Source organism: Puma concolor, chromosome B2 (assembly GCF_028749965.1).
Source record: "Puma concolor isolate L17-30 chromosome B2, mPumCon1.1.hap2, whole genome shotgun sequence".
NCBI classification, from domain to species: domain Eukaryota; kingdom Metazoa; phylum Chordata; class Mammalia; order Carnivora; family Felidae; genus Puma; species Puma concolor.
In genome coordinates, this window is record NC_141671.1 from 90,655,997 (window position 1) to 90,683,069 (window position 27,073).

The 27,073-nt window shown below is 38.5% G+C and overlaps 1 protein-coding gene across 3 annotated transcripts in view; it reads right to left on the bottom strand.

The window, feature by feature from the left end:
• Nucleotides 1-23,331, bottom strand: part of FBXL4 (F-box and leucine rich repeat protein 4) — an 82,252-nt gene extending 58,921 nt beyond the window's left edge. The window contains exons 1-4 of one of the 3 annotated variants that reach the window (XM_086707471.1): nucleotides 23,180-23,331; nucleotides 17,258-17,331; nucleotides 6,544-6,661; nucleotides 5,307-5,890 (exon numbers count right to left, since the gene is read on the bottom strand). In XM_086707471.1, coding sequence (XP_086563597.1) covers nucleotides 5,307-5,818 — 512 coding nt within the window. In that variant the 5' untranslated portion in view covers nucleotides 5,819-5,890; nucleotides 6,544-6,661; nucleotides 17,258-17,331; nucleotides 23,180-23,331. Of the gene's footprint in view, nucleotides 1-5,306; nucleotides 5,891-6,543; nucleotides 6,662-17,239; nucleotides 17,332-23,179 lie in introns of all 3 variants that reach the window. The other 2 variants (XM_086707470.1, XM_025925244.2) reach the window with 2 other exon arrangements.
• Between the last annotated feature and the right edge of the window lie 3,742 nt (nucleotides 23,332-27,073).

The window sequence follows — 27,073 nt, forward strand, 5'->3', positions numbered from 1 at the left end:
AACAAATGTACATGTGCACACGTGTGGGTGTACGCACACACACACACACACACACACACACACACACTATTCTGTGAGATAGCCCCAACTCCTTTAATCCTCTAGACTTAGGACAGCATTAACAAGATTAAACCGCTTTAAATTGTGCTCCATAGTCCACACATTTAAGTGTTTACTATATATGCTCACACACTGTATATATCTACCAGACAAGTCTGACCAACTCTAAATGCCCTATGTAAGTATTTTAAATCTAGACTATCGCATATGCAGGATTCAGCTCTGAATCCCATTCTGGCTGCACTTTAGAACACTTAATTCTGGGATGGTAACCAATAACATTCACTTCACCAGCCCACTTATTTCCCTTTCTGTTGATGGTACTGAACGCCTACTATGTGTCCAGTTCTTAGAAACAAAGAAACAAACCACTCCTTCTATGCTGTTGATCTCGTTTCCCCATTGAGAAAGGCTCTCCAAGGCTCCCAGGAAGCAACAGGTAAACCAAAAGAGAGAGAGAGAGATGTTCACCAATGGAAACCAGAGAAAGCAAGTTTTCCAACATATTTAGGTTGGAAGTCAAGCACACAGATGCAAAAAGCTTTCCTAGAACCAAAATTTCTCCTGGTTAGTAAGCATATGTAGTAGTCAGCACAAAGACAGTTCTCTTGGCAACACTGCTCCGTTTCACCAGCTGAAAGTAAACGGATAGAAGAGGAAAACCAACAAGAATAAAAGAAAAGGATTCCGATAGTATACCTACTCATTCCCTGCCTCCCAGCCTATCTCTAATTGGAACTAACTAGCATCTGCTTTAAGAACCAACCACTTTAGGGCCTGGCGACTTCCATGACAAAATCATGCTTCTTGGCCTACAAAATCAGGACTAGACTATGACCAATTTGGGAAACCGTTACTTAAGCAACTTCCTTTGGCAGCAAATTCTCTATGTGACAGCCACTTTCTTTTCCTCTCCTTTCTTAACTTCAGTATTATATAATTAAATGCTTTCTTTTAACGCTCAAAAAAAAAAAAAAAATCCACACCACTAAATTTTATCCCCAAATAACTTTATTCCAGTCAGCTTCTTTAACAGGACCTCAATTTGTCCTTTTCTTTCTCCCCTTTTTCTGTCGCTCTCTTCCAAAGTGTAACTTTGTACTAGCCTTTTTACACAAGCATCCAGTAAGATCTTATCCCCAGGACCAGGACACCGTGTAGTACCATGTGAAAAATAAGGAATGTATTGGTAAAAAGTTAGACAGGGAAGGAGTCAAACCATAAGAGACTCTTAAAAACTGAGAATAAACTGAGGGTTGATGGGGGGTGAGAGGGAGGGGAAAGTGGGTGGTGAGCATTAAGGGCACCTGTTGGGATGAGCACTGGGTGTCGTATGGAAACCAATTTGACAATAAATTTCATATTTAAAAAATATGCACAAATATACATGTAAAACGCCAACCATTCTTTAAGATTCTGATCATGCTAATTTCTCAGTATAAACTGAGGTTTCTTTCATGACATGATGGTGATGACAAATGATGTATTCCATTTGTTTGTGTTTTTAACGCATACTTACTTAGCAAAGTAAATAATGTGACAACCTGTATCAGTTTTTATGATCATTTTTATTGTGTTTACTAGTTTAAGACCGCCAGCTTTCTCTCCCTGTATTCCACTTAGACCTCCTGGTCAGTTCTGTGTGCCGACCTTCCACATCTCCCTGCTTTGCTCCTAAGGGCCTCCACCTGCATCCTTCTTCAAAGTACAGTCTCTCCATCCAGAGGGTAGCATGTGCCTAAGAGACTTCCATTCCCCTTCCCACTCCCCTGGCCACAGCCCAAGACAGGTACGGGAGTATAAGAGCCCACCTCCCTAATAACTTTTCCTCCAGGCAGACTGGGACTTCACCTGAAAGCGCCTCCTTGCCTGACTTCTTCCTCTCCCTAGTTCTCCTGGCTTCTCCAGGAGCACTTCCAGAGCAAATCATTTGCATAACAGCAGTCTTGAAGGTCTGCTTCTGGAAAACTGGATCCAAGAGCCCTGCGATTCCCAAAGTGTGGAAACCACTAGGCTAGATCTTAAGAATGGCACTTACACGCTTGTGGCCCCTCACTAGCTTATTCTCTGCACTCTTGAACCTTTGTCAGAAAGTTCTTCAAACACCCAGATCTCATGTCATGATTTCGCCTTTGCATGTGTGGTTCTCTCTGTACCTCTCCCATCCAAACTAAAGCCTCACTCAACCTTCGGCTCTCGGTTAAGTTACTTCCTCAGGGAAGACTTCTCTGAGCCCCACAGCTTAGGTCTTCCCACCACCAACACACGCTCCCTGTGATCTTATGGCCTTCTTGCAGACTGACCCACAACAACTCAAAGAACAAGAGTCATGTTTGTCTGGTTCTTTATTTTGTTTGCAGCAGCAAACTGGCAGAGAAGGTGTTCAATGTTTCTGACTGTTTAAAGAAATTCACCAAAATGTTAACAGTTACTGAGTCTGGGGAGAATTGTGGAGGTCTTGTTTCCTATATATTTTCTTTCTTGATATTTTATAACAAGTTTTTTTAAACAATGAAACAACTAGTGATTTCATAATCAGTAAAATTTTAAAGGTCCTTTTTTATTCTGCAATAATATATATTGGCTAAATTATTTTTCTCTTAAAATGTAAGGGTATTGTCTGTGGAATAGAGATAAAATTCAGTTAAACAAATTAGAGATATATCTATAAATAAAGTCGTCACTTTAATCTCAACCACGCACTCCAACTCTCAGCTAGGAATCCAAGAGCATGATTTACACTCAAAATCAGTTATGCAGACATTATGTTTTAGATTAAAGATACTGCATGTTTCATAGATCTCATTCCCAAATTTGTTTAGCTTTTTAGGAAAAAAGGGGATAACTTTGTAGGAAAAAGACAAAGAATGATAGAGTCCAATTAAACAATTCTCATGTAAGAAAGGATCCTTCCCAAAGGACTTCTCCCTCAGGGGGAAAAAAAAAATCAAACCTGTATATTAAACGACGCTAGTTTTGTGTTTAAAAAAAAAATAGATTCATCAGTAGTATTATTCACAATGAATTTTCGAGTTCATTCTGAAAAGAACAACTAGAGATTATTCCAGCAGTTTCCAGCTCGAGCTGTATTTATTTCCTGACACTGGGGAGGTACTCCCTTAGAGTTGAGGGAGCAAGGGTCTTCAAGGAAGCAATGTGTCAGGTGGTAACTGATCCTTGTCCCCGCTCCTCCTCCACTGGCAGCTAGAGTCTTACTGTTTAACAGGTGCCCACAAACTGCTCTGGAGTTAGAATACACTCAAAAGGGCAGGGCTTTTTGTCTATTTTCCTCATTGTTCACTGAGGTATCCCCGATACCCAAAACAATGCTTAGCACATGGTAGACACACACAAATGTTTAATGAACAAATTAATAAAGTGATATAAAGATCTTAAAACTGATAACAACAAGTAATAGAAAAATGAGCAAATAAGATGATCAGACGGTTCAAGGAGAAGGAAATTTAAATGGCTTTTAAACATGAAAACATATTCAAGCTTGAAGATAATAAAAGTATTCCAACTTAAGGTTTATATAACATTTTCACCTACCAAACTAGCAAAGATATTAAAATTAACATACTCTGTAGGTGAGGCTTTGGCCAAACATGTATGCACATACACTGCTAATACGAATATAAATAAACAGAGTCTTTGAAGAGATTTTGGCACTATATATCAAAATTACAAATACACAGACCTTTGGCTCAGCAATTCTTTTGGGAACTTAACCCACAGACATACTTGCACACGTGAGGTGATTCATGACAAGGTTATTCATTGCATTAATTCTCAAAATAGCAAAAGCATGGAAAAATTAAGTTCCCATCAATAGGCGTTTGGTTAATAAGTTGGGATACATATACATTGTGCATTACTTGCAACTATAGAAAAGAATAAGGAACTTCTCTCTCTTCGTACTCATATGAAACGACACAATATGTAGTATTAAATGAAACATGGTGTAGGACAATGTGAATAGTATGCTTATTTTGTGTATAAAGAAAGTAAAATATTTGTTTTTGCTTATATCCACATAAACTCTGGAAAAAAGTAAGTGGATAAAAGTGGTTTCTTTGAGGAGGGATGGGTCTTAGGCACATGGAGAACAGGATATATGCAAAACTGCATTATGTACTTTTTAGATTCTTGAACCATACGAATATATTACCTAGTCAAATAATTATATTTTTATTTTATTTTTTATTTAAAAAAAATTTTAATGTTTATTTTTGAGAGAGTAAGAGAGAGGGGAGAGAGAGAGATAGAGTGCAAGCTGAGGAAGAGAAGAGAGACAGAGGAAGACACTGAATCCGAACCAGGCTCCAGGCTCCCTGCTATCAGCGCAGAGCCTGATGCAGGGCTGGAACTCATGATCCATGAGATCATGACCTGAGCTGAAGTCGGATGCTTAACAGACTGAGCCACCCAGGCGCCCCAAATAATTATATTTTTAGAACACAGGAGGCTGAACTACAAAAGAGAGGCACTGGTATGCAAATTGATATAAATAGGCTTTTAGAAAGAATGCATGAATTTCTCAAAGCAACATGTTTTTAATGAATATGCTTGTTACAAAAACATCCCCCTAATATTAAAGCTAATCCCCCAAATACCCCACCTTAAGTATTACTCTATAGCCCTACTTTGAGTTACTCACGGTATGTAAAAGCAATCATATGATACTTTTCTTAAATATGTTACAGGTCATATATCCTACTAACTTCTCAGATTGGCCCACATCCCAATTAGTTCAAATCATGCTTTTTTTGTTTATAGTAAATTGACACACAAATCTCATGACATATGAATGCTATAGTGTAAGGTGTTATAGGTACAAAGAATTCATCATATCTTAAAATGTGTGATCTTTCTTTCCCTATTAGAAAACTAAGGAAAATTTTAAAAATCCAATTTGTTTAGGGGCTCCTGGGTGGCTCAGTCTGTTAAGCGTCAGATTTCGGCTCAGGTCATGATCTCGTGGTTCGTGAGTTTGAGCCCCGCATCGGGCTTTGTGCTGACAGCTCGGAGCCTGGAACCTGCTTCAGATTCTGTGTCTCCCTCTCTCTCTGGCCCTTCCCCTCTCAAGCTCTGTCTCTCTCTCTCTCTCAAAAATAAATAAACATTAAAAAAAATTTTTTTAATCCAATTTGTCTAAATTAGTTGAGAATAAAAAAAGACCTCCAATATGAAAACATCCAAAACCTTCCAGCCATAAAATCTGGTCATTAAAAACTGAGACTTACCTTACTTCGGCTGGTGGAATTGGGGAATAGGGATTTGCAGAACAAGCCAGAATTCTAATGACTGCTCCAGGATGATAGGTTTCCAGAACATGAACGGCTGTAGGATACACCTGTTGTTCAAAAGTAAGTTCCACATAGTCTTGGCTTTGAAAATTAGGTGGCGTCCTCTTGAATGGCAAGGAAGCACTAGGACACTGATCCCACCACGTTCCGTAAGTTCGAAATACGGCTGTCTGAGTGAAGTCACCAGAACTTGGAAATACATTTGGTACACCTGCCAAATTCCACATGGTATAGGACATACTGTTCTCACTTCCATAATGGGAACTGAAATCCACTACTTCTTTGGCATACTGGACCACCTCTGCGTGGAGAGGGGAAGTCCGGCTGTTTGATTCTATAGTTCTATGGCTGTTCATCATTTCTCCTCTTGTGGCTGTCCTGGCTCGGCGCCGAAGGCATATATAATAAAACATAGTCAGAACGGTTAACATGGGAAAGACTGGTGACATCTAGGTGTGAATTATGAAGCTTCAAAAGGTCAGGTGTCCTCAGTAAGACGCATGAACTCTTTGAAGGATGTTCTAAAAAAAATGAATGGCTTGGTAAAGTAAAATAATTTAAATAAGCAGAAAAATGCATGGATAAGGTAATAATTAGGTTTTCCCCCCCAATATAATTTCCCAGAATGAAACTGAAAAAGCAAACTCACTGTAAATGTGAAATCTCTGGCATAACTTATCAAATATATTTTTAAGAAACCTAAATATTGAAAATGTATATAATTCTATGCTATGTGGGAAGCAAAACTGATATTATAAGGCAATGGAAGGTGTATATATGATCCAAAAAACCATTTCATACAAAGTTCTATCTTTCAAAAAATACTAAAATCCTTGAACTTTTAGAATTAAAATTATTTAAAATATATGGTGAACCACTAAAACACTGCTGTGAATCTGAAAGAATCTTAAGGCATTTTTTAATTTTACATTTTAACAAATGATTCCCTATTGTTAATTATTACTTACCTCCAAACATGCTAAGTACAGATTTCACATTATGGGAATATAGTTTTCTGGAGCTGACAGTTAATCCAGACCAACTAAATTAACTGCCTTACACATCACAGATCACCAGACAGTGTTTAATTTATAACTCTTAGCAGTATTTGTTAGGGCAGTCCATGGCTGGCTGGCATCTGGTTAGCTGCCAGATACTCTTAGAAATCACTCACCCCAGAGAGAATGGTCACAGGATACACACAGGAAATGTAAAAGTTGGCATTCATCCATGTGCCTTGAAAATTGCATGCTGATTTCAGGTTCAAATGTTGAAATATCACATTCTTTTACCTATAAGATAAGAGTTTCAGAAGATACTTTTATTTCCAATTTAGGAAGTCAAATAACCCAAAAAGATTATAGATCATCTTTTAGACAGATAAACATAAACAGCTATTTATTTGATATAGAACTTTCTAACTGAACACGTTTCATGTTTCTGAATCTTGTGGACAATTCTGAATAATTTATTTAAAATTTCATGACAAGAGCACCTGGGTGGCTCAGTCGGTTAGGTGTCCGACTTCGGTTCAGGTCATGATCTTGTGGTTCATGGGTTTGAGCCCCAAGACAGGCTCTGTGCTGACAGTTCAGAGCCTGGAGCCTGCTTCGAATTCTTGGTTTCCCTCTCTCTAGTCTTCCCTGCTGATGCTCTGCCTCTCAAAAATAAATAAACATTAAAAAAAATTTTAATGAAAAAACAAAATTTCATGACAGAATGTAGTAAAAATATAATGACCCCTTTCTATATAAACGCTACAAACCTATAGCTTACGGGTCAAAGTATGTGGGCAGACATATGTTATGGGGACCAAACAGTACTTTTTATCTCATTGTTTACTTTTGTTTTTTAAAAATTCTGAGTATAATTGATATGCAATGTTACATTAGGCTCATATGTAAAACATAGTGATTCAGCATCTCTACACTATACTATATACACTTATACTGTGCTCACTCCAAGGGTAGCTACCATCTGTCACCATATAATGCTATAACAATATCACTGACTATATTCCCTGTGCTGTGCCTTTTATTCCCATCACTTATTCATACCATAACTGCAAGCCTGTATCTCCCACTCCCCTTCACCTATTTAGCCCATCCATCAACCCCCTTCCCTCTGACAACTTACAGTGTTCTCTGTATTTATAGGTCTGATTCTGTTTATTCATTTGTGTTTTTAGGTTCCACATATAAGTGAAGTCACATGGTATTTGTCTTTCTCTGTCTCACTTATTTCAATTAATGTAATACCATCTAGGTCCATCCGTGTTGTCACATATGACAAGATCTCATCCTTTTTTATGGCCATATAATATTCCTGTGTGTGTGCATACATACACACACACACACACACACACACACACACACACATCTTCTTTATTCACCTATCAATGGACACTTAAGTTGCTTCCATATCTTGGCTATTATAAATAATGCTGCAAAGAACATAGAGGTGAATGTATCTTTCTGTGTTAGTGTTTCTGTTTTCATTAGGTAAATAGCCAGTAGAATTATTGGATCATACAGTATTTCTATTTTTTATTTTATGAGGAAACTCCATACTGTTTTCCACAGCGGCTATACCAATTAGATTCCCACCAACAGTGCATGAGGGTTCCTTTTTCTCCTATCCTCACCAACACTTGTTATTTCTTGTCTTTTTGATTTTAGCCATTCTGACAGGTGTAAGGTGATATCTCATTGTGGTTTTGATTTGCATTTCCCTCATGGTTAGTGATGCTGAGCATCTTTTCATGTGTCTGTTGGCCATCTGTATGTCTTCTTTGAAAAAAATGACTATTCAGGTCCTCTGCCCATTTTTTAATCAGACTGGTTTTTTGGTTTGTTTGTTTTTGGGTTTTTTTTGGTTTTTTTTTTTTTTTTTTTGGTATTGAGTTGCATGAGTTCTTTATATATTTCGGATATTAACCCCTTACTGGATATATGATTTGAAATATTTTCTTCCATTCAGTAGGATGCCTTTTTGTCTTGTCGACTATTTCCTTTGCTGTGCAAAAGCTTTTTATTTTGATGTAGCTCCAATGGTTTATTTTTGCTTTTGGAGACACATGTAGAAAAATGTTGCTCTAACCAATGTCAAAGAAACTACTATCTAGGTTCACTTCTAAGATTTTTATGGTTTCAGGTCTCACATTTAGGTCTTTAATCCATTTTGTGTATGCTGTTAGAAAGTGGTCCAGTTTCATTCCTTTACATGTAGATGTCTAGTTTTCCCAGCAGCATTTATTGAAGAGACTGTTTACTCCCCATTGTAGAGTCTTGTCTCTTTTGTCATAGATTAATTGATCATATAAGCATGGGCTGTCTATTCTGGGATCTCTTTTCTGTTTCCATTGATCTATATGTCTATATTTGTACCAATACCATACTCAAATAGTATTTTTTAAAAGTCTGACTAGGTTGCAACCCTTAAAAAATCAAAGGACCCTCTGTTAGAAGAGCTCTATACTCTCCAGGCAGCTGCCATTATTCCCAGCCAACTTCATTAGTTTGTAACACAGGCTTAACCTCTGTCCATGTTGAGTAGGTACCTCTGGTCTCCACAAACAAGGAATTCAAATATACTCATGCCTGTGCCTAAGGTTTAGAAGTTTAACAGAAGTGTAACTTCTCCTAAGAAAATATAACTTTTCTTTAGTAGAGTGATGGGTGAGCCTTTCAAAACTTTAACACTAAGACTAATACCTTAAATGTCCCTGCCACTCAAAAGCCTTCAATAATTTTTTTCTTACCTATAAGACATAATCTAAGTTCTTTAGTTTGACCTTCCAAGGTTCTCCTCAAGCTAGACCCACATCTATTTGTCTAACCCAGTAAACTCAGTCAACCTCTAAACACTGTATTACTCTAGGTCTGTCTGCCTCTATCATTCCTTTTCCAGCCACTTTACTCACTATGTTTAGTCTCTGACACCACCTTGGTATCAGATATATACCTTAGCTCCACAAGGGTTTACACTAAAACTAAATTTCTTGAAGGAGGGAATCCAGCCAAAGATCTTCATTTCTCAAAGTACGAAGAACATGGTAGGTACAAAATATTGTCATGTTGACAGAAAGGTGATGGGCAAAGAAAAACACTATAAAAGTCTAAAATAATTTAAAATTATATAACAGAATTCTTGTGCCTCTTAATCCCAGCCAGATGCAAACACACTGAAATATAACCAGTAAAACAGTAATGAAAGAACTGAGCTTGAAACAAGTGAGGAAAATCCACAGCTGTGAGAAACAAACAGCACAGAGCAGGAGCTGAAGCTAACACAACTCTCAGAACCAGTTACAGGCCTTAATGGTTATTAGAGGACCTTCTAACACCCATGCAGAAAGGTTATTTCAGGCCAGAGGTGACCTCTGGAAGATCTTCATAAAGCCAAACATTAGGAAAGATCATCCTATCTGTGAAACCAGGTATATAAAAACTTAGCTCAATGGCCAAGAAGCCTAAGAAGATAGGACACCAATTTAGGCAACGGAGAAAAGTTGCTAGAGGGAAATCAGACCCTATTAGGCATATATCATGCCTCATAAAGAGCATGGGCCTAAATTCACACTACCTTCATCCCTAAGCCAAAAAGCATGGGCCTAAATTCACACTACCCCATCCCTAAGGCCCCCAAAAAACCCAAAAAAAAGTAGTCCTGAGCTGGTAAAACTTTAGAAGCTGATAGGGGTAGATGGGAAACCTCTCTGCGGGGATGCTTCCACGACACAGGACAGACTAAACCCTTACAAAAGATAGGGCACAGTAAAAACTCACAGACTACAAGAAAAAATGAACCACGATGAAGGACAGTCAGTAGGCAGACTCACTAAGTGGAGGAACTTGCACTCCAAGAACAAGAAATAATAGAACAATCTGAACAAGACAATTTCTGGAGAAGAGTAACAAAACATGTATTAAAATACATAAGGTGGGTCTGCAGCACATGTTCCTAGAGTTGATGTACCAGGAATCGACAATTTGGATTCACCTCAGAAAATGTAACACCAAGTGCTAAAGTATAGGTCATGTTATCAGTGTGGGAAAAAATAATTATCTAGTATGCACTTCTTTATTCAAATATTTCACCTACCCCAAGTATAAATCTGTTGCAAAGAAAAAATTTACAAATGCACAAATCTCAAATATTTAATGCCAAAATTTAAAATGATACAGCTCTTTGATCATATACACTTCATTCCAAAATAGGCTCCCAGGTAAATCAACAGGGGTAATTTCCCAAAGAACTTATTTGGTCCTTCTGTCTCTTAAAAGAAAAAGAATAAAATAAACTGCAAAATGAAATTTAGGAAATAAAGAACAATTTATAAGTATCCAACTCAAGTGACAGACAACTGGAAGACTGCAAGTTTTATTCTGGAAATCTTCATGAGCGTGACAGGTAGACCACCTGCAAGGTGGACGGATGGGTCTGGCTTTATAATCTTTGGACATCACTTCTCACTCCACAGTCTGTAAACTGCTTCAAATAAGCTTCTTTCACTTTCTTCATAAAACTGCATTTATCAGAAAGTAAAAATTTCATAAAACCAAAGATACATCTGCAAAATAAGATATCATCATTCATGTGAACTTTCACAATCATTCTGGGCAAAAAGATGGAGACAAATTGGGATAGCCAAATTCTATTTGACATACTAAGCCACAAACTTTCTGTTTCCCAGCTAGCTTTTACTACTACAGAATATGGGATAATATCAAAAGCAGCAAGAGTGCCATATGAGCAATATCATTTTAAAGCTGTGTTACAGTAAAATTTTACATTGAAGCAACATATGTAAAAGTGAGTTATAAACTGTAAATATATGTATTATGTATTCAAACTTCTGCAGAGTAGAAGAGAAATGTAAATGGATGCTTTATTTTTTCCAACCACGAATAACAATAATTGTTATTTTTTAAGATAAAGCTAAAAATGACAAAAGAAATTTTTGAAAGAAGGAAAAGCAGTGTATAGTACAGTGAAAAAGCAAATACATTTACTCTTTTCCAGCAGTACTATTCAGAAAAATGTAATAAAGTTAAAACCTGCTTTTTGAAAATAAACAAGGCATAGAAATAAAAAAGGAAATGTGCAAACCCATTGTTAACACCCTTCATTGATTCTAAACTCCTTTCCAATCACTCAGATGACACATCAAAATGTTTGGGGCGGCTGGGGAAGAACATATGGAGAAGAAAGGCTAGCTCACTCTACTTTTCCCTGGCAAATGAAGCTGAAAAGGGGATTGGAGCCATAGTCTCAGGACTCATGTGGGCGGCAATGGCCAATGCTTAAGTCCAAATCGTCTACGTACTGTCTGGACTTTAGCCAAGGCATGGAGGCAATTTGTGATAACCAATGAATATCCCAATGGGCAATGAACCAAATGTAAAAGATACAATAACTCTATTTTATGGGGAGAATGGGATTCAAAGGCAAAACGACTTTTCCCACCTGGTTCAAATAAATAAATATTAGTCTGTTACACTAAACTGGTCCAAAAGGGTGATTACAAAATATACCTTTTGAGAGGCATTTTCTTTTCTGGTTCATTCAAAATGCACCTTTAATTTCGAAAACTCTAACATATACAAATATTATTTTCCACTTAACAAGTCAGAATTAGAAATAGGGTGATTGTTATCTTGTTAGTCATTTAATCCAATTACTCGCCAACAATGGCTAGGAGGTGAGAAATTCTCCACAACACATGGAACTTTTCTACTAGCACAATCAAGAAATACAGAACGACAGCCATTTGAACTTCTATCCTGAGACTCTCATACTCCTTGGGAAACAACGTGCTTTACACGACATGATTTTATTATAATACAACTTTATTTTCAACTACATCTTTCATATTCTAAAATGCTTAACAAAGTTAAATAATACAATTGCAGAGAAAGCAGTAACAGCGGAGAAGAGAAATTAAGAGGTGTAGACAAGGGAGAACATATGTTTTCTACTGAGATTTGAAGTGAGATGGGGAGTCGATGAGGCGGAGAGAAGCAGGATGGCAGGCGCTGCAGAGAAGGCGGCTAGAGCTCCGGCACAGGGAAGAGGAGGGATGGAAAGGGCTTTTCATACAATAAACAAAAGGAGGCAATCAGAAGGAACCGCAGCCAGGACCACGCCAAGGCTAGGTTCACAGTGGGAGGCAAGAAGCTAGAGACAAGTTGAAAACTCAAGGAGGATTCTCCGCGTCAAGTGAAAAGATCCGGGAAAAGGAAAGAGGACGGGCAACAAGGCTCGGCCAGACACTGAAGGCAATCCCCATCACGGTACCTCCGCAGAGCGGCCCGCGGAGACGTGCCCGAGAAGAGCTGGGGGAAAACGAGGGTCGGGGCCGCTCCGCAGCATCATACCAAAATGTAAGAGTGCATAATGTGGTAAGGTATCAAGAAGAAAGGCCAAACGTGAAATGGTATCATTTCTGAATCCTGCTGAAACGGACCAAGAGACACGCTTTTGAGGAGAGGTGTCTTGCAATCAAGAGACGGGCGCATGCAGGAACACATCGGTCAAGAAGAGTGGATGGAATCAGATTTGAATTCAGGGCAGCAGCTGCCCCTCCGAAGCAGCCCTCTTTCCTGGCCTGCCCCCTCCAGGCTTCTCTGCCATCACATGCTCTTATATCTCCTCCTCTTGTTGGAGCACTTCTCCCCGGGGCTTCTTCCTCTTCATCCTCAAATATACAGAGGTACCACTGAACGAAGGCTGACTTTCTGATAAAATACTCCAGAATGCTCCACCTACCTGGGCACCAGTCTTCTCCCCTTCCCTTCCACTTCTACACACTCACCACTCTTGCCGTAGAACATCCGCCTGGCCCTCACCACACCTGGGCTTGCACACCTCAGCGTCTTCAAGTCTTCCACTGAGGCTGGGCTGCTCTGGAATGCCCCTGTTCTTCCCCCACTTGGCACCCCCTTATTCATCTGTTAGGGTCCGTCAGCTCACTCACTGTTTCTCTGCTCTTACATTTTCTGGGTCATTTCTTACATGGTGAGACATTTTTTCTGCCCTCCCAGACAATGAATTCCTCAAGTTCTGAGATGTCACTGAATGGTAACTACACTGTTAGGGCCTAGCACATGCCAATATATGCTCAAGAAGCACTTGTTCTGTTTTTTGAAGACCGGCAGAAGAGATGGCTGGACAGAATTAAAATAAACACAGAAATGAAGCCAGAGACTCTTCAAGGTAAGAACCTTACGTAGATGGAAAAATGAAGCAAAAGGAGCTCCATACCTTGATACAGAGCAAAAGAGGGGAAAAAATGGATAATAAAAACCGAAACACAATAGGTAAGAATCAAATGTAGGACCTTCTTTGAAGCCATCCAATAAGGAATAGTATACATATTGAAATTTTACTTTTCAAAGAGAATGTAAAAAAGTAGTAACCTCTGTTAGTACAAAAGCAGCCCCAGAACCCATAAAAGAGACTTGACCTTGGCTACAAAGAAACTGATTGAAATTAAAGAAAGATTCATGAAAGAGATGATTGGAAAGGTAAAAGGAAACTATTTTCTCAAATACAATGAAGTTTTTTTTTTGTTTTTTTTTTTAGCACTCCAAATCTATGTTAAAGACCGGAGGATGATTAAGAACTGGAAAAATTATGAATGAAAAGTAAATTCTTAGAAAAAGTGATAACCTAGGAGCAAGAGGGCACAGACAAGCTGAGAAAGGCAATAATAAAAAAGAGCAAGGGTAAAAAGACAAGTTGATACAGTTCTGGTATTAGATGAGCTACAAAGGAGCACAGAACGAGGCAAAGCAGCCCTCTGTCTTCACCATAATTATTTACATTACAATGTACTATATTAAAATAATGTAACACTGTCAGTAAGGAGACTACCGGAGACGGAATATTACTACTTGATGTGCCTCTCTCTTCCTCTAAGTAAATCTTCCTCCAGTTAAAACACTTTTACTCTGATTAGTTTTTATCCAACAAGGCCCCAATATAGAATAAATGTGTAGAGTTCTTAACTGAACCAAGCGTAGGAACTGGGAAAATAGAGCCTCCTATCCAGCTTCAAAGATTCTTGAAAATCTAGAGCAAAAGAAGGCAGGGGAACCACTGAGAAAGAAAAATCTAAAGGTGGAGGAAAAATCCTGAAAACCAAAGACAAACAGCACTTCTTTCTCTTCTGGGAATCAAAGTAGCACTCAAAACTACAAAAAGTAGCATTTCAAAACTTCTGCTGAGGTGATGAATGATCGGTGAGGACTAAGCAAGAAGTACAGAGGAAGTCAAATTACAAATAAACTTGTCAGAAAACAAGGGATAAGATTTAGAATCAATTTAAACTAGAAATTGATCATGGTTAGTTTTGCAGAATGTTTTCTCTTTCTTTCCTATACTTTAACAACCAAATCTCAATTTATGAAATACTTGATGACCATTCTTTAGTAGCAAGAGAAAGGAATTAAGGAGTCAATGTTTTGTTTTGTTTAAAAAAAAAAAAAGGAAACAAAACAAAAGTTTTGTGTCTGGCCTGGAGAAACCAGGTCTGATCCCCTCCTTCTTTACAGTTTAGGGTTATTCTGGCATTTGGTTAAGCCGGCTTAATCTGTTTAATGTTATCGATACATTTTAAACAGGGGCACTGAAGTTCACTCCCACCACCAGGGCTTTCTTTAGGGTGCCAGGGCCCTAGGCCTTAAAACATTAGCCAAACTCCCAATTTGCAAATCAGAGTCAGGAGTTCTTGCTCCCGGCTGCAGGCCCAGGCCCCAACATGTCCCCTTCCTAGGGTCACAAAGAGCAGAGAGGAAGAGGAACCTGGGGGTTGTGTGGGAATCTGCTCTTAGGCGCTGGATGCCTCTGCCTGGCCCTGCATAGTGCTGACTGCCCCTCCTCTCTCTCAACGGATTCTGAGTAAGTAGTGCCTGAGACCCTGCCCCGTAGGGCTTAAAGGTGGGACTGGGGGTGTAGAAGTGGCCTGCCCTTTTCTGTCTTCACTGACAAAGACACATACCAATGTAATCATTTCCAGAACTGAAATATAGAATGTTTCCATTCAGCACAAAAGTTTCCTTGGTGCTCCCTTCCAATCATCCATCCACTTCCTTTTTTTTTTTTTTTTAAGTTTACTTATTTATTTTGAGAGAGAGTGCGAGAGGGTGCAAGTACATGTACACGCACACGAGTAGGAGAGGAGCAGAGAGAGAGGGAGAGAGAATCCCAAGCAGGTTGTGCACTGTCAGCACAGAGCCCGATGCAGGGCTTGAACTAACAAACCGCGAGATCATGACCTGAGCCAAAATCAAGAGTCGGATGCTTAACTGAGTGAGCCACTCAGGTGTCCCGTCCCATCCACTTCCTGCACCAGATAAAAAATAATCTGCTTCCTATCACTGTAAGTCAGATTGTCCTTTATTCTAGAATTACATAAGTGAAATAATATATCTGTATTCTGTTTAGTTTATCTTGCACAGCCTATCTTTAAGATTTATCCCTGTTATTATGTGTATCAGCAGTTTGTTCCCTTTTACTGCTGAATCATACCTATTATGTGGACATATCCTGTCACCTGCTGATAAACATTTCGTTTTGTTGTGCCAAAATGGTTCTAAAATGGCTGCGGCAGTTTACATTTCCACCAGCAGTGTGTGACAATTCTAGTTGTTCCACACCTTCATCAGTAGTTAATGCTGTCAGTCTGTAGCCATTCCAGTGGGTGGGTGGAAATATCTTGTTTTAATGACGTAGAACATTTTTTTATATCTTTATTTGCCATTTGTATCTTCTTTAGTGAGATGTCTAATTTGTCCATTTTTAAAATCAGGTTTTCTTGGTTTCATATTATTGAGTTGTAAGAGTTCTTTATACATTCTAGATACAAGTTTTTTTATCAGATATGTTTTGCAAACACTTTCTCCCAGTCTGTGCCTGGCTTTTCATCTATTTGATAATATCTTTTAAAGAGAAAAGTTTTCCATTTTTATTAAGTCCAATTTATCATTTTCTTCTTTTATTGCATATTTTTGTGTATCCTAGCAAACATTTTACTTAAGAGCAATGTCAAGCATAATTTCAAAAAGGTAAACCCTGGGACAGATAGTATTTAATATCTTAAACCTGGGAACAGTTAATTATAGATTAATGAAATTTTAAGATGATACCAAATTGGATGCTGCAAACATTGCCGGTGGGAATGCAAAGTGGTATAGCCACTTTGGAAAACTTTGGCAGTTTATAATACAGTTCAACATACCCTCACCAAAACATCTAGCAAGCTCACTCCTACTTTATTTATTCAAGTGTATAAAACCTATTTTCAGACAAAAATCTGTACACAAATGTTTATATATTTATTCATAATCACTCCAAGATATCCCTCAACAGATGAAAGATTAAACAACTATCCATACAATGAAATATTACTCAGTAATAAAAAGGAATGAACCATTGATTCAGCCAATAGCACAGATGAATCTTAAAATGATTTTGTAAGTGAAAGAAGCCACACTGAAAGGCTACATATTGTATAACCTCATTTATAAGACTCTAGGAAAAAGCAAAACCATAGGGAAGACAAACAGGTCAGTGGTTGCCAGAGAGGGGAAAAGACAGGGGTTGACTCCAATGATTACAAACGGCCCTCACAAAGGAATTCGTAGGGTAATGGAACTGTTCTGTGTGCTTTCGATTTCAGTCTTTGTTTTGGACCAAAACAAAGTCAAACTGGAGATTTAATATCCCCATACCGGCTTGTTTATGGGAGCCCTACTTTATTGGCCTCTTCTTGACCAGCATACCCTGAAAGATACCTATTAGTTGGCATGTCCTGCCCATTCATTATGTCTAGCACAAAGCAGCATCACAGAGCCCCTACCACTCACCTGGCTTTAGGAAATTACCTGTCCAGAAGAGTGAACAGTGACCTTCATGACCACAGAGATTCCCAACCAGGTACAAATCAGTCAACATAGATCTGCATTTATAGATATGAGTAGAATTAGCCATCTTAAAGACCAGGAAACAAGTTGGGCAATTAGAACAAATGGTCTCCAATAAAAAGTTAATAAATGATAGAAGAGCACTGTCAAATAACAGTTGTTATCTTTCGTGTGGATTAATAGAGTATGGGATTCATAAAACAAGTAGAACTAATTTTTTTAAAATGTTAAGGTCTTTGAAATTAAAAACATGGTGGCTAAAGTTAAAAATTTAAATGAAAAAATGATAAGTGACTTGGAATACAAATGCAAGAAACCTAATGCCTATATAAAATGGATTCAAGAGACTGAAGCTGATGAAAATTCAAGTACATGCTAGAATATAATGTAATATTTCAGAAATTCTACAGAAGAAAAAATGTACTTAAACTTATTCACACAGAAAAACAAACAAAAAAATGAAAAATATTTCTTGACATGCAAACATACTTCCCATAACTCTCCTTAAAAACAGTCTTTAAAAAGTATTCCAATCAAAAAACAAAAGAGTTAAAATAAATATTTTTATTTATTTATTTATTTTTTTTAATGTTTATTTATTTTTGAGACAGAGAGAGACAAAGCATGAGCAGGGAAGGGGCAGAGAGAGAGGGAGACACAGAATGTGACGCAGGCTCCAGGCTCTGAGCTGTCAGCACAGAGCCCGACGCGGGGCTCGAACTCACAAACTGTGAGATCATGACCTGAGCCGAAGTCGGATGCTTAACCGACTGAGCCACCCAGGCGCCCCAAAATAAATATTTTTAAAAGGGAAAGACATAATATTCAAGTCACTAGTGACTTTATAGTCAAATTTGAATCATTACAGACACAGTACTGGTGAAGGTGAAAAGGATGGTTGGGGAAAAACAAGTAATATAAAAAAGAAATCAAGTCAATAAAACTAAGAATGTAGGGAAGGCAAGGAGTCACAATCTCATATTATTAAAAGGAAGTATAAGGGAAACAATTATACAGATGGTTTTATAATTTCCAAACTTGCAAGGGAGAAGAAAAAAGATAAATATGAATAGGTTAAATTTTCCTATGAAAAGATAAAGCCTTTTGCACAAGGAATCTCTGTAATGGAACTGTTCTGTATTTTGACTATGGTGGTGGTCACAAGATCTATATGAAACTACAGAGAATTAAATGCAAACACACCCAAGAGAGCACGTGAAAGTTATGAAATCTAGATGAGGTCTGTAGATTGTACCAATGTCAATTTCCTAGGTGTAATATTATACTTTAGTTATGCAAGATGCACCACAGGAGGAAACTAGGTGAAGTGTACATAGGCATTTCTCTATATTGTTTCTTATCATTGCATGTGAATCTATAATTATTCTCTTACAGACTTTCAGTTTAAGACAGGGGAAAGACTGGAGAAAGAAACGTCCAGCTATATGATGTCTGAGGTTTACAAGAGAGGCAAGTAAAGCAAAATGATGTAGGCTGATTAAAATTAAACATGGGCAATATAGATCTGGCACACACAAAACTGACAGAGATGCCAACAGTAATATCAGACAGTATAGACTTCAAGGCAAAAAAAAATCATTAAACAAGGAAAAAAGGATATTTTGTATTTTGTAAGATTAAAATCCAAGCGATTACACATAGGATGAATTCAACCACATTCGTAGTCACAGTAGGAAACCAACATATTTTACTTACTAATTTGTCAATTTTGAAGAAAAAATAATATAGCATAATAAATGTGTCAAATGAAAACAACAGGGAAAGGATGGCTTATGAAAATAAATGTTTTAGAAAAATATCCAGATATTTAGAAAAGTAAATTTAGGATATTAACATAGCAACTATTTCTTAATCTAAATTTATGATACAAAATACCCAATTAAGAGAATATGTACAAAGTATCTTAATAATCTTGGGGTAGAAATTCAGAGGTCATGAAGAGAATAATAGAACTGACAACATAAATACTATAAAAATGTATATATAGCAAAAGTTCCCAGAAACATTAAAAGAATATAGACTATGAAAAAAAAATATTATCAAATGGTATACCAAGTCACTAGGAGCCACAACATGTAAAGAACTATTACAAACCACTAAGAAAAACAGAAATACTTCAACAGAAAACTAAGCAAAGAGGAAGAACATGTAAGTTCCAAAGAGTACAAATGACCAGTAAACATTTATAGATATTTAACTCCACCAATAAGCAAAGAAATATAAAAATTAAGAGTAAAAAAAATAGCATTTTTCATCCATAAAATTACTAAAATGTAAAAAAAAAGTAAAAATGATGGTATCATCTTAACACCTATGTTTTGAGACAATTCTTGACAGGTCTCTCATGTTTCTGTAGGCCTTATAAGCAGAGGCACTGATGGCCTCTGTTCCAGATTATTTTTTCAAGGATGTCTACATAGCAAACGTCCATGGTAAAGAGAGGTTTCCCTTTGGAGCAGAGGGCAGGTTTGTTTATTAACCAGCAAAATAAATATAATGCCTCTCTGTAGGGCAAAGGTTAAGCAAGTTTACTTGCAGCCCATAATGAAAGATTCAGGTTTCCTACACTCAGGCTTCCTGTCCTATAATGCAATCTACTGTATGTGCTACAGTCACCTAGTCCTTATCACATCACCCCACAGAAACTGGGGTTCAAGGAAGAAGCACAAGAAAACGATGATACTCTGATTACTGCTGTTGCTGTGCTTTGTCTCTGGCCCAGGAGTCTCATGTCTTCTGCCAGTATCCATGAAACTGTTGGCTTGCAAGTAGGGTAAAATCTCAGATCTGTGACAAATCTTGGCAATGATATGGTAGCAGCATCATTCTTATAAAGTATATAAATTTACTCTTCCAATACCTTTTGAAGAGCAATATGACAATCTATCATAATTTAAAATGTATGCAGCCTTTGACCCAGCAGTTGCTTATCTAAGCATTTACATGAAGGAAATAAACAAAAGTGCAAATAAATATATACATACAAAAATGATCCCTGCAGTTTGTCTCTGATAGAAATAAATTTGCAATAGCTTAAATATCAACAGGGGGATCAGTTAAATAAATTTTAGGTTATTCCTACACTGAAATACCAAAAAGACTTTAAAAAGATAATGTTAAATGCAGTGACATAGAAAGATGCTCATCAATTATTACTAGCTGGAAATTATAGAAAATTATATATATATTATATATTATATATATATAGTACAGTGCCATTTATGAAATAAATGTAGATTTATACATATGTATTTTTAATGTCTGGAAGGAGAGAGAACAAATGATTAAGTAATGATGATCTCTGGGAAATGGAGTTATGGGGTAGGTGGGCACACAACACTTTCACTTTCTCCTCTGGCTACTTCTGTATTACTTGACTTTTTTTGAAGAATGTATATATTTATTTTATAATCTAATAAAGTTTCTAAGGATCTATTACAGCAGCACTTGAAAATTCATTACATTTAAGATGTCCAGTTGGGATGGTAAAATACAAATGGACATGGGGCTGTCCTGGGTATCACTTTTATCGGCACTTATCCCTCAGAGCTGCTGAAACCAGGTAGAGAAAGTCCTGAGTCATAGCTGACGAGACACACTACACTTACTGGTAAATAACATAATGCAAAGTCTAGAGACAGGAGGATTTTGAACAGCTGCTTTTCTACCTACAACTCTGAGGAGCAACTCTACATGGCGAGTTCTGAGGTACCAAGAAAAGGGATTTATTATCTAACAATGGTTAATGATTCAACTCATTAAATCTAGCTAAAAAATAATTTCAAGAATAGACAAGAGACTTTAGGGGGGGGCGGGGAGGAGTAACAAGGAAATCAAGTTACCCCTACCAAGTGTCATCATTCCAAAAATATTTAGTGGCCTACAACATACCAGACACTATTTTAATCACTAGATATTAAACACATTATAAAGCTAGAATAAGAAAAGCAGCACGGTATCAGCACAAGAAGCCAGAGATCACTGAACAACAGTTCAGAAAACATCCTAAGAATACACAAGAATTAAGGCCTTGGATAAATGGAGTATTTGTTATCAGTAGGAAAAAACAGAATCCAACAAATAAAGATGGGATCACTGCCTAACAATTTTGGGTGGGGGGAAGCGCCCTACTTCCTTTCTCACGTGAAAATATTCTTGAGGTAGGTTAAAGATTTATAGATGGGAAGAATAAGATCATTAAAGGTACTTAAAGAGGGGCACCTGCTTGGCTCAGTCAAGCGCCTGCTCTTCATTTCAGCTCAGGTTGTGATCTCACAATTTGTAAGATAAAGCCTGGCCTTTGGCTCTGCGCCGATAACACAGGAGCCTGCTTGGGATTCTCTCTCTCCCTCTCTCTATCCCTCCTACACAAGAACCTGTAGGTGCTCTCTCAAAAATAAACAAACATTAAAAAAGTACTAGAAAAAAACAGAGGTGAATACATACATACACACACACACACACACACACACACACACACACACACACCCCTCATGTGGCAAAAGGTCTAAGAGGACAGCAAAGTTAGCTCCTTAAGTTAAGACAGAATTGATCCTAGGAAAATTAAGGCAGACTAAGAGACCAAAGAACAAAGGGGCAGTTTTTGCTAACTAACCATGTTCAAAGTAAAAGATAAGCAGTTAGCAATATTTTAAGATGCCATGTACAGAGTACTATAACTGCATCACTAGATCACAGCATTATAGAGAAGAAATTAACCATTTTACATTGAGTTGACCTCTCTGCTTTTCAAGTCAGTAACAGAAGAGAAGCGCAGGAAATTGAAGATTTAGAAAAGCCAAAATTTGAGACAGTGTAAGAAGTTGGTACTCAGAAAAGAAGCATGAAAAGAATCCAATTCAATGAGAAATTAGTTCCTACCATAGGGTGATGCACACTGCCACTAGGAAGACCAGTACACCGTCTCTTTCTGCCAATAACTTAGTATCTAATAAAGGACTATGGGATAGTTGACGATGTATTAGGAAAATGTCCCTTTACTTAACCAACAGCTACAATATGCAGTATAGATCTACAGACCCATTAGGTGAGCTTTTTAAGGATAAAATGTGCCTGATACCGAGGAGTACAGGCCAGGCAGCAGTAAAGGCAGCTTGTGTCCTCAACCAAATTGGAACAAGCAAGATCACAGCCCCTGGCGTAGAGTCAGTCCTCCACGGCATAACGCCAAACACGGTATCCTGTCAACGCCACTACCTGACCACAGGTTTATATCACCTTAACTTTCTATTTATCCGTATATATTTCAATCAGTGATGGCCTCTTGAGGCTATGTGACAATAAGCATTTGGGAACCATCAAGGCAATCCAAAATCACTCCCATTGTAAACAGGTTGACAAGGAAGCCCAGTGGGTGGTTAAAGTCAACACGACACTCTAAGGACACCCCTAAACATAGAAACTGCCGGTATCTTGTGGAAGCCCTGAAGACATGGGCCTGATTAGTAAAAAAACCATCGATGCCAGAGGGAAATCAAGGCAACACGCACAAGAGCAACAAGTACACAGCCGGGCAGGTGGCCGACGGGGTGGCTGCTGGGTCAGCACTGCCCAGGGACACCGCGGTGTAAACAACCCTAGGCAGAGTGAACGCCGGCACGCCTCACGCCTTGCAGACAGAGCGGGACAGAGAAGCAGCACCCAAGGCACGTAAGCCATTCACAGGTGCCCAGCAAGCTCCGCAGCGCGACGCGGGCTTCGGGGGAGGGGCGATCGGTGGGGACCTCTGCCCTGCGCCCAGGCTCCCCGAAGCGCGGCGCTCCGCCCTGGCCCGGCCCCGCCCCAGCGCCGAAGGAGGAAGACGGAGACCCGCAGGAGGAAGAAGTAAAGGAAGGGCCGTACCCTGTAGGGTCCGGGAGAGGTGCGCGCCGTGGGCTTCACCAGCGACCCAGGCGGCACCGGGAGACGCCGGCGCGGGGGCGGCTCCCAGAGTCCCGCGCTGCGGCGCGGCGGCGGCGGCGAGCGCGGCCCAGCGCGACCCGGAAGGAAGACGCGAAGGCCACGAGGAGGGGCGGGGCCGAGACGGGGAAGGGGCGGAGCTAGGGGAGAGGTGGGGCGCCGCTCTGGCCTGAGACGCTGCGCTGAGTCTGGACCGCCCTGTCCTAGGCTGAGGGGAGGAGCTTCCTACAGACTTCCCAGACTCAGTCTTGCCCTATAAATCGCCCAGTTACTCCCCAGCAGGCAGTGGTTTAAATTCGCTGCAGGAGTAATCCCTTCCTCGCGCCAGCCTGCCATCTGTAGTATACTCCTGCTAGGGCTTTTGCAGTCCAGAGTTGGTGGGTCAGGTGATGCCTAGGGGTGGTAAGGTCCTCAGAGCAAAAGCGGAAAATAAATTACAGGCGCTCTAGAGGCATAATTCACCAAATCTGCAAACCTCTTCTGCCCGAGATACAAATCCGTCCTGCAAACTCATTTCCCTCACAACATTTGGAAACTGTGACCATTACCTCTCATAAACGAGATGCTCTCACATCTCCCTTACTCGGTTACTTTTATTTTCAGTAGATACAATACCACTATTTTAAAGTTTTCATTATATTGATCTCGTTACAAGGTTTTATTAAATGGAAAAACCTTGAATAATGAAGAGATGCTTACTCGTTACTATTTAATTGCTCCTAAAGAGGAAAAATAAAGATATTTATTTATAAAGTATATGAACTGAGCTGATATATGTGGTAAAAATTGTATGCAAAACTGGACATTTTAAAAAAGAATTGAAGTTTAATTTTCAGTCTCTTTTGAGTGTGGGCAGCTTAGTGACTTGCTTCCAAAGAATATGGAAGGGAGAAAAAAGCTTTATTGTGGAGAAACCTGGTAAACACTATCTTGGCCAGATGAAAATTAGCATCAGTGATAAATCAAGTTATAGCATGCACCCTGATATGCTGTGATGAGAAAGGGGTACTTCATCTCCATGATATTCTTCCTCAAAAGTCATAAACCCAGTCTGACCTTGAAACATCAGAAAAACCAGGAAAACCTACAAAACACCTGAACAAACTGTCAAGTTAATGGGAAAAAAACATAACAAGGAAAAACTGAGAAGTTGTCACAGACCAGATGGACACTTGGTTGACTACACATAACATGGTATTTTGAATGGGATCCTAGAACATGCAAAGGATGTTAGTGGGAAAACTAGCAAAATAGTGATGGAATTTAGTTAACAGTTATGTACCAATGTTGGTTTCTTAGTCGTAACAAATGTACTATTATAATACATGTTAACAAATAAGGGGGAAATATATGAATGGTATGCAGAATCTTCTGTACCACCATTACAACTTTGCAACTTTTCTGCAAATCTCAAGTCCATTCTAAAATCAAAAGTAGAGTGCAAATAAATTCACTAATGAGTAAATAAAACCTGCCCTTTTATGATTGCCCGTGAGACTTCATTGAGTTGATACCTTTAGGGCACTCAGCCCCAGTCTAACTAAAACAGTTTCTCATTTCTAACATTATTTTGAAATCAATTTTTCATCGAGGTATAAAATATATATTCAGAAAAGGACACAAAATACCAATGGAGAGTTTCATGAAAAATGAACACACTCATGTATTCACTCAGATAAAAAAAAAAAAAAATAGATCATTACTAGCATTCAGAAGACCCCCTTGTTTTCTTAAATTTCTATCCTTCACTCCCCCCCCAAAGGTAGCCATTTTCCTGACTTCTAATACCAGAGTGGTTCTTGCCTTTATGTAGTTGGATTCATACATTATACACTCTTTTCAGTGTGGCTTCTTTCTCTCAACATTAGGTTTGTGAGAGCTATTCATGTTTTTGAGTATGTTGAGTATAGTGGTAGTTTCTTGAGTTTCCACTGTATAAATATACCATAATGGACATTGAGCTATTTTTTGGGTTTGACAAACAATGTTCAAACGATGCTGTTATGAACATTTTCATTCACATCTTTTGTTGCAAATCTTTTGCACACCCCCCAATACAGTTTTGTCTCTTTGGTGTATAAGAGATATAGTAGTTGGTGCTATTATTTGTTTTGCTTAGTGCTTTGGTTTAGTTTTGTTTTTAAAGGCACTTAGAGTGCTGCTTGGGAAGTATATAAGTTTATGTTTAAGGAAAGGGAAAGACTGGGGCAAAGTTCCATTTCTGTGACTAGAGGAATTTGGGTCATCATGGCTCAGTCTGTCCTCCCTCCAACCTTCTCCTCTCAAGTGCCATAACATTGCCATGCTTCATTCTCTAAGCGGAAGAGCCAAGTGGGGCCAAGGAAAAGGGCGATACTTATCAGTTAGTGATGGCGCTGATTTAATGGGTGAACTAATGCCTAGTTATTAAATGGAATGTTGTTTGGAGCTGAATAGCATCCCACGCCGTAACAGCGCTATTACAAATAAAGAAAGTCCCAACAAAGCTTAATTGTGCATAAAGAACCAGCTCAGCAAGCTAGTTATGATCCATTCTATGTTCGCTTCAAAAGTTACAATGTTCGACTCAGATGGGGAGGCGGGCAAAGAAGCAGCAGGTTCAAAACTCTTCTTTGTCTCTAACTCTTAAAACACTCACCATCATACCCTCGACTGTTTTCAAGTGATTCGTCTGTATCTTAAAACGAAATGCCTACCAACTATAACCTTTCAGGGTGAGGCATATGCATGACAACAAGACACTATATCAGAGAGGCAGAGATAGCATATATTCAGCACACTGCAGGGAGGGCCAAAAATGTCTTCACAGTGTGCTCCCTGAGGTTTTCTGTCACTGGTTACCAAGTAAGGTCTTCTGTCGAGTCAAGATCTCTCTGAAAATGCAACTCCATGCATTGGAGTATGTAACTCAGGCAGAATAATTTACCTCTTTATGAAATCTTCAGTTAACTAGTCTACTGAAAACTATTATTTGGTCAGTAATATCAGTCAGTCCAAGGTTTTTAATAGGCCAATGGCCAGAGAGCATGAATAATAGCTAGTAGGAATGATCTTGTGGTGAACTTTTTTCAACCTCTTATAGTCTATAAAAAGTTTTATTTTAACGTTAGTCTACCACAATTTTAATCTAGGCCTAGTGACAGCCTTAAGAAAAAAGAATTTTAAGCAAGAAGTAAGCCCAAAAGTCACGTAGCCCAAATCCCTTTATTACAAATGAGGAAACTGAAGCTCAGAGAGGTTGACTTCCCCAAATCATACTGTCTGTCGAAGAAACCTAGTTCTCTGACTCTACATCCAGAGGGTAGAATACGCTCTGTAAAATAATACCACATTACTTTATGATTTAACAGAAACTTAACTATCCATATTACCCTCACCTTCAAGTACCCTGAATACAGTAGAAGAAAATTGAACTTGGGAGTAGGAAGACCTGTCTATCCAGCTCTGCTGTATAAGAACTCTGTGATCTTGGATAAGTTACAACTTCTCTGAGCTTGCTCTCACTTCTGTGAAATGTGCCTAACTCACACACACTGGAAAGATTTAAAGAGATCATATATGTGAAAGCACTTTGCAAGCTATGAAGTAGTATGCAAATGTATGAATATTATTAATATTTATTAAAACATGTTGAAGATAAGAAGCTGAATCTTTCCAGCACAAAATGTCAGAATAGAACCTTCATGTTCATTCTCCTCTAATCCTTTGAATTGTCACCAGAGGAGAGAAAAGCCTCAAAAGACAGGATAAATTATCCAAAGACTTATAGCAAGTTGCTGGCAAGCTGCGACTTGAATTAAGTCTCCTAACTTGCAACTTCAATGAACTTCTAATATG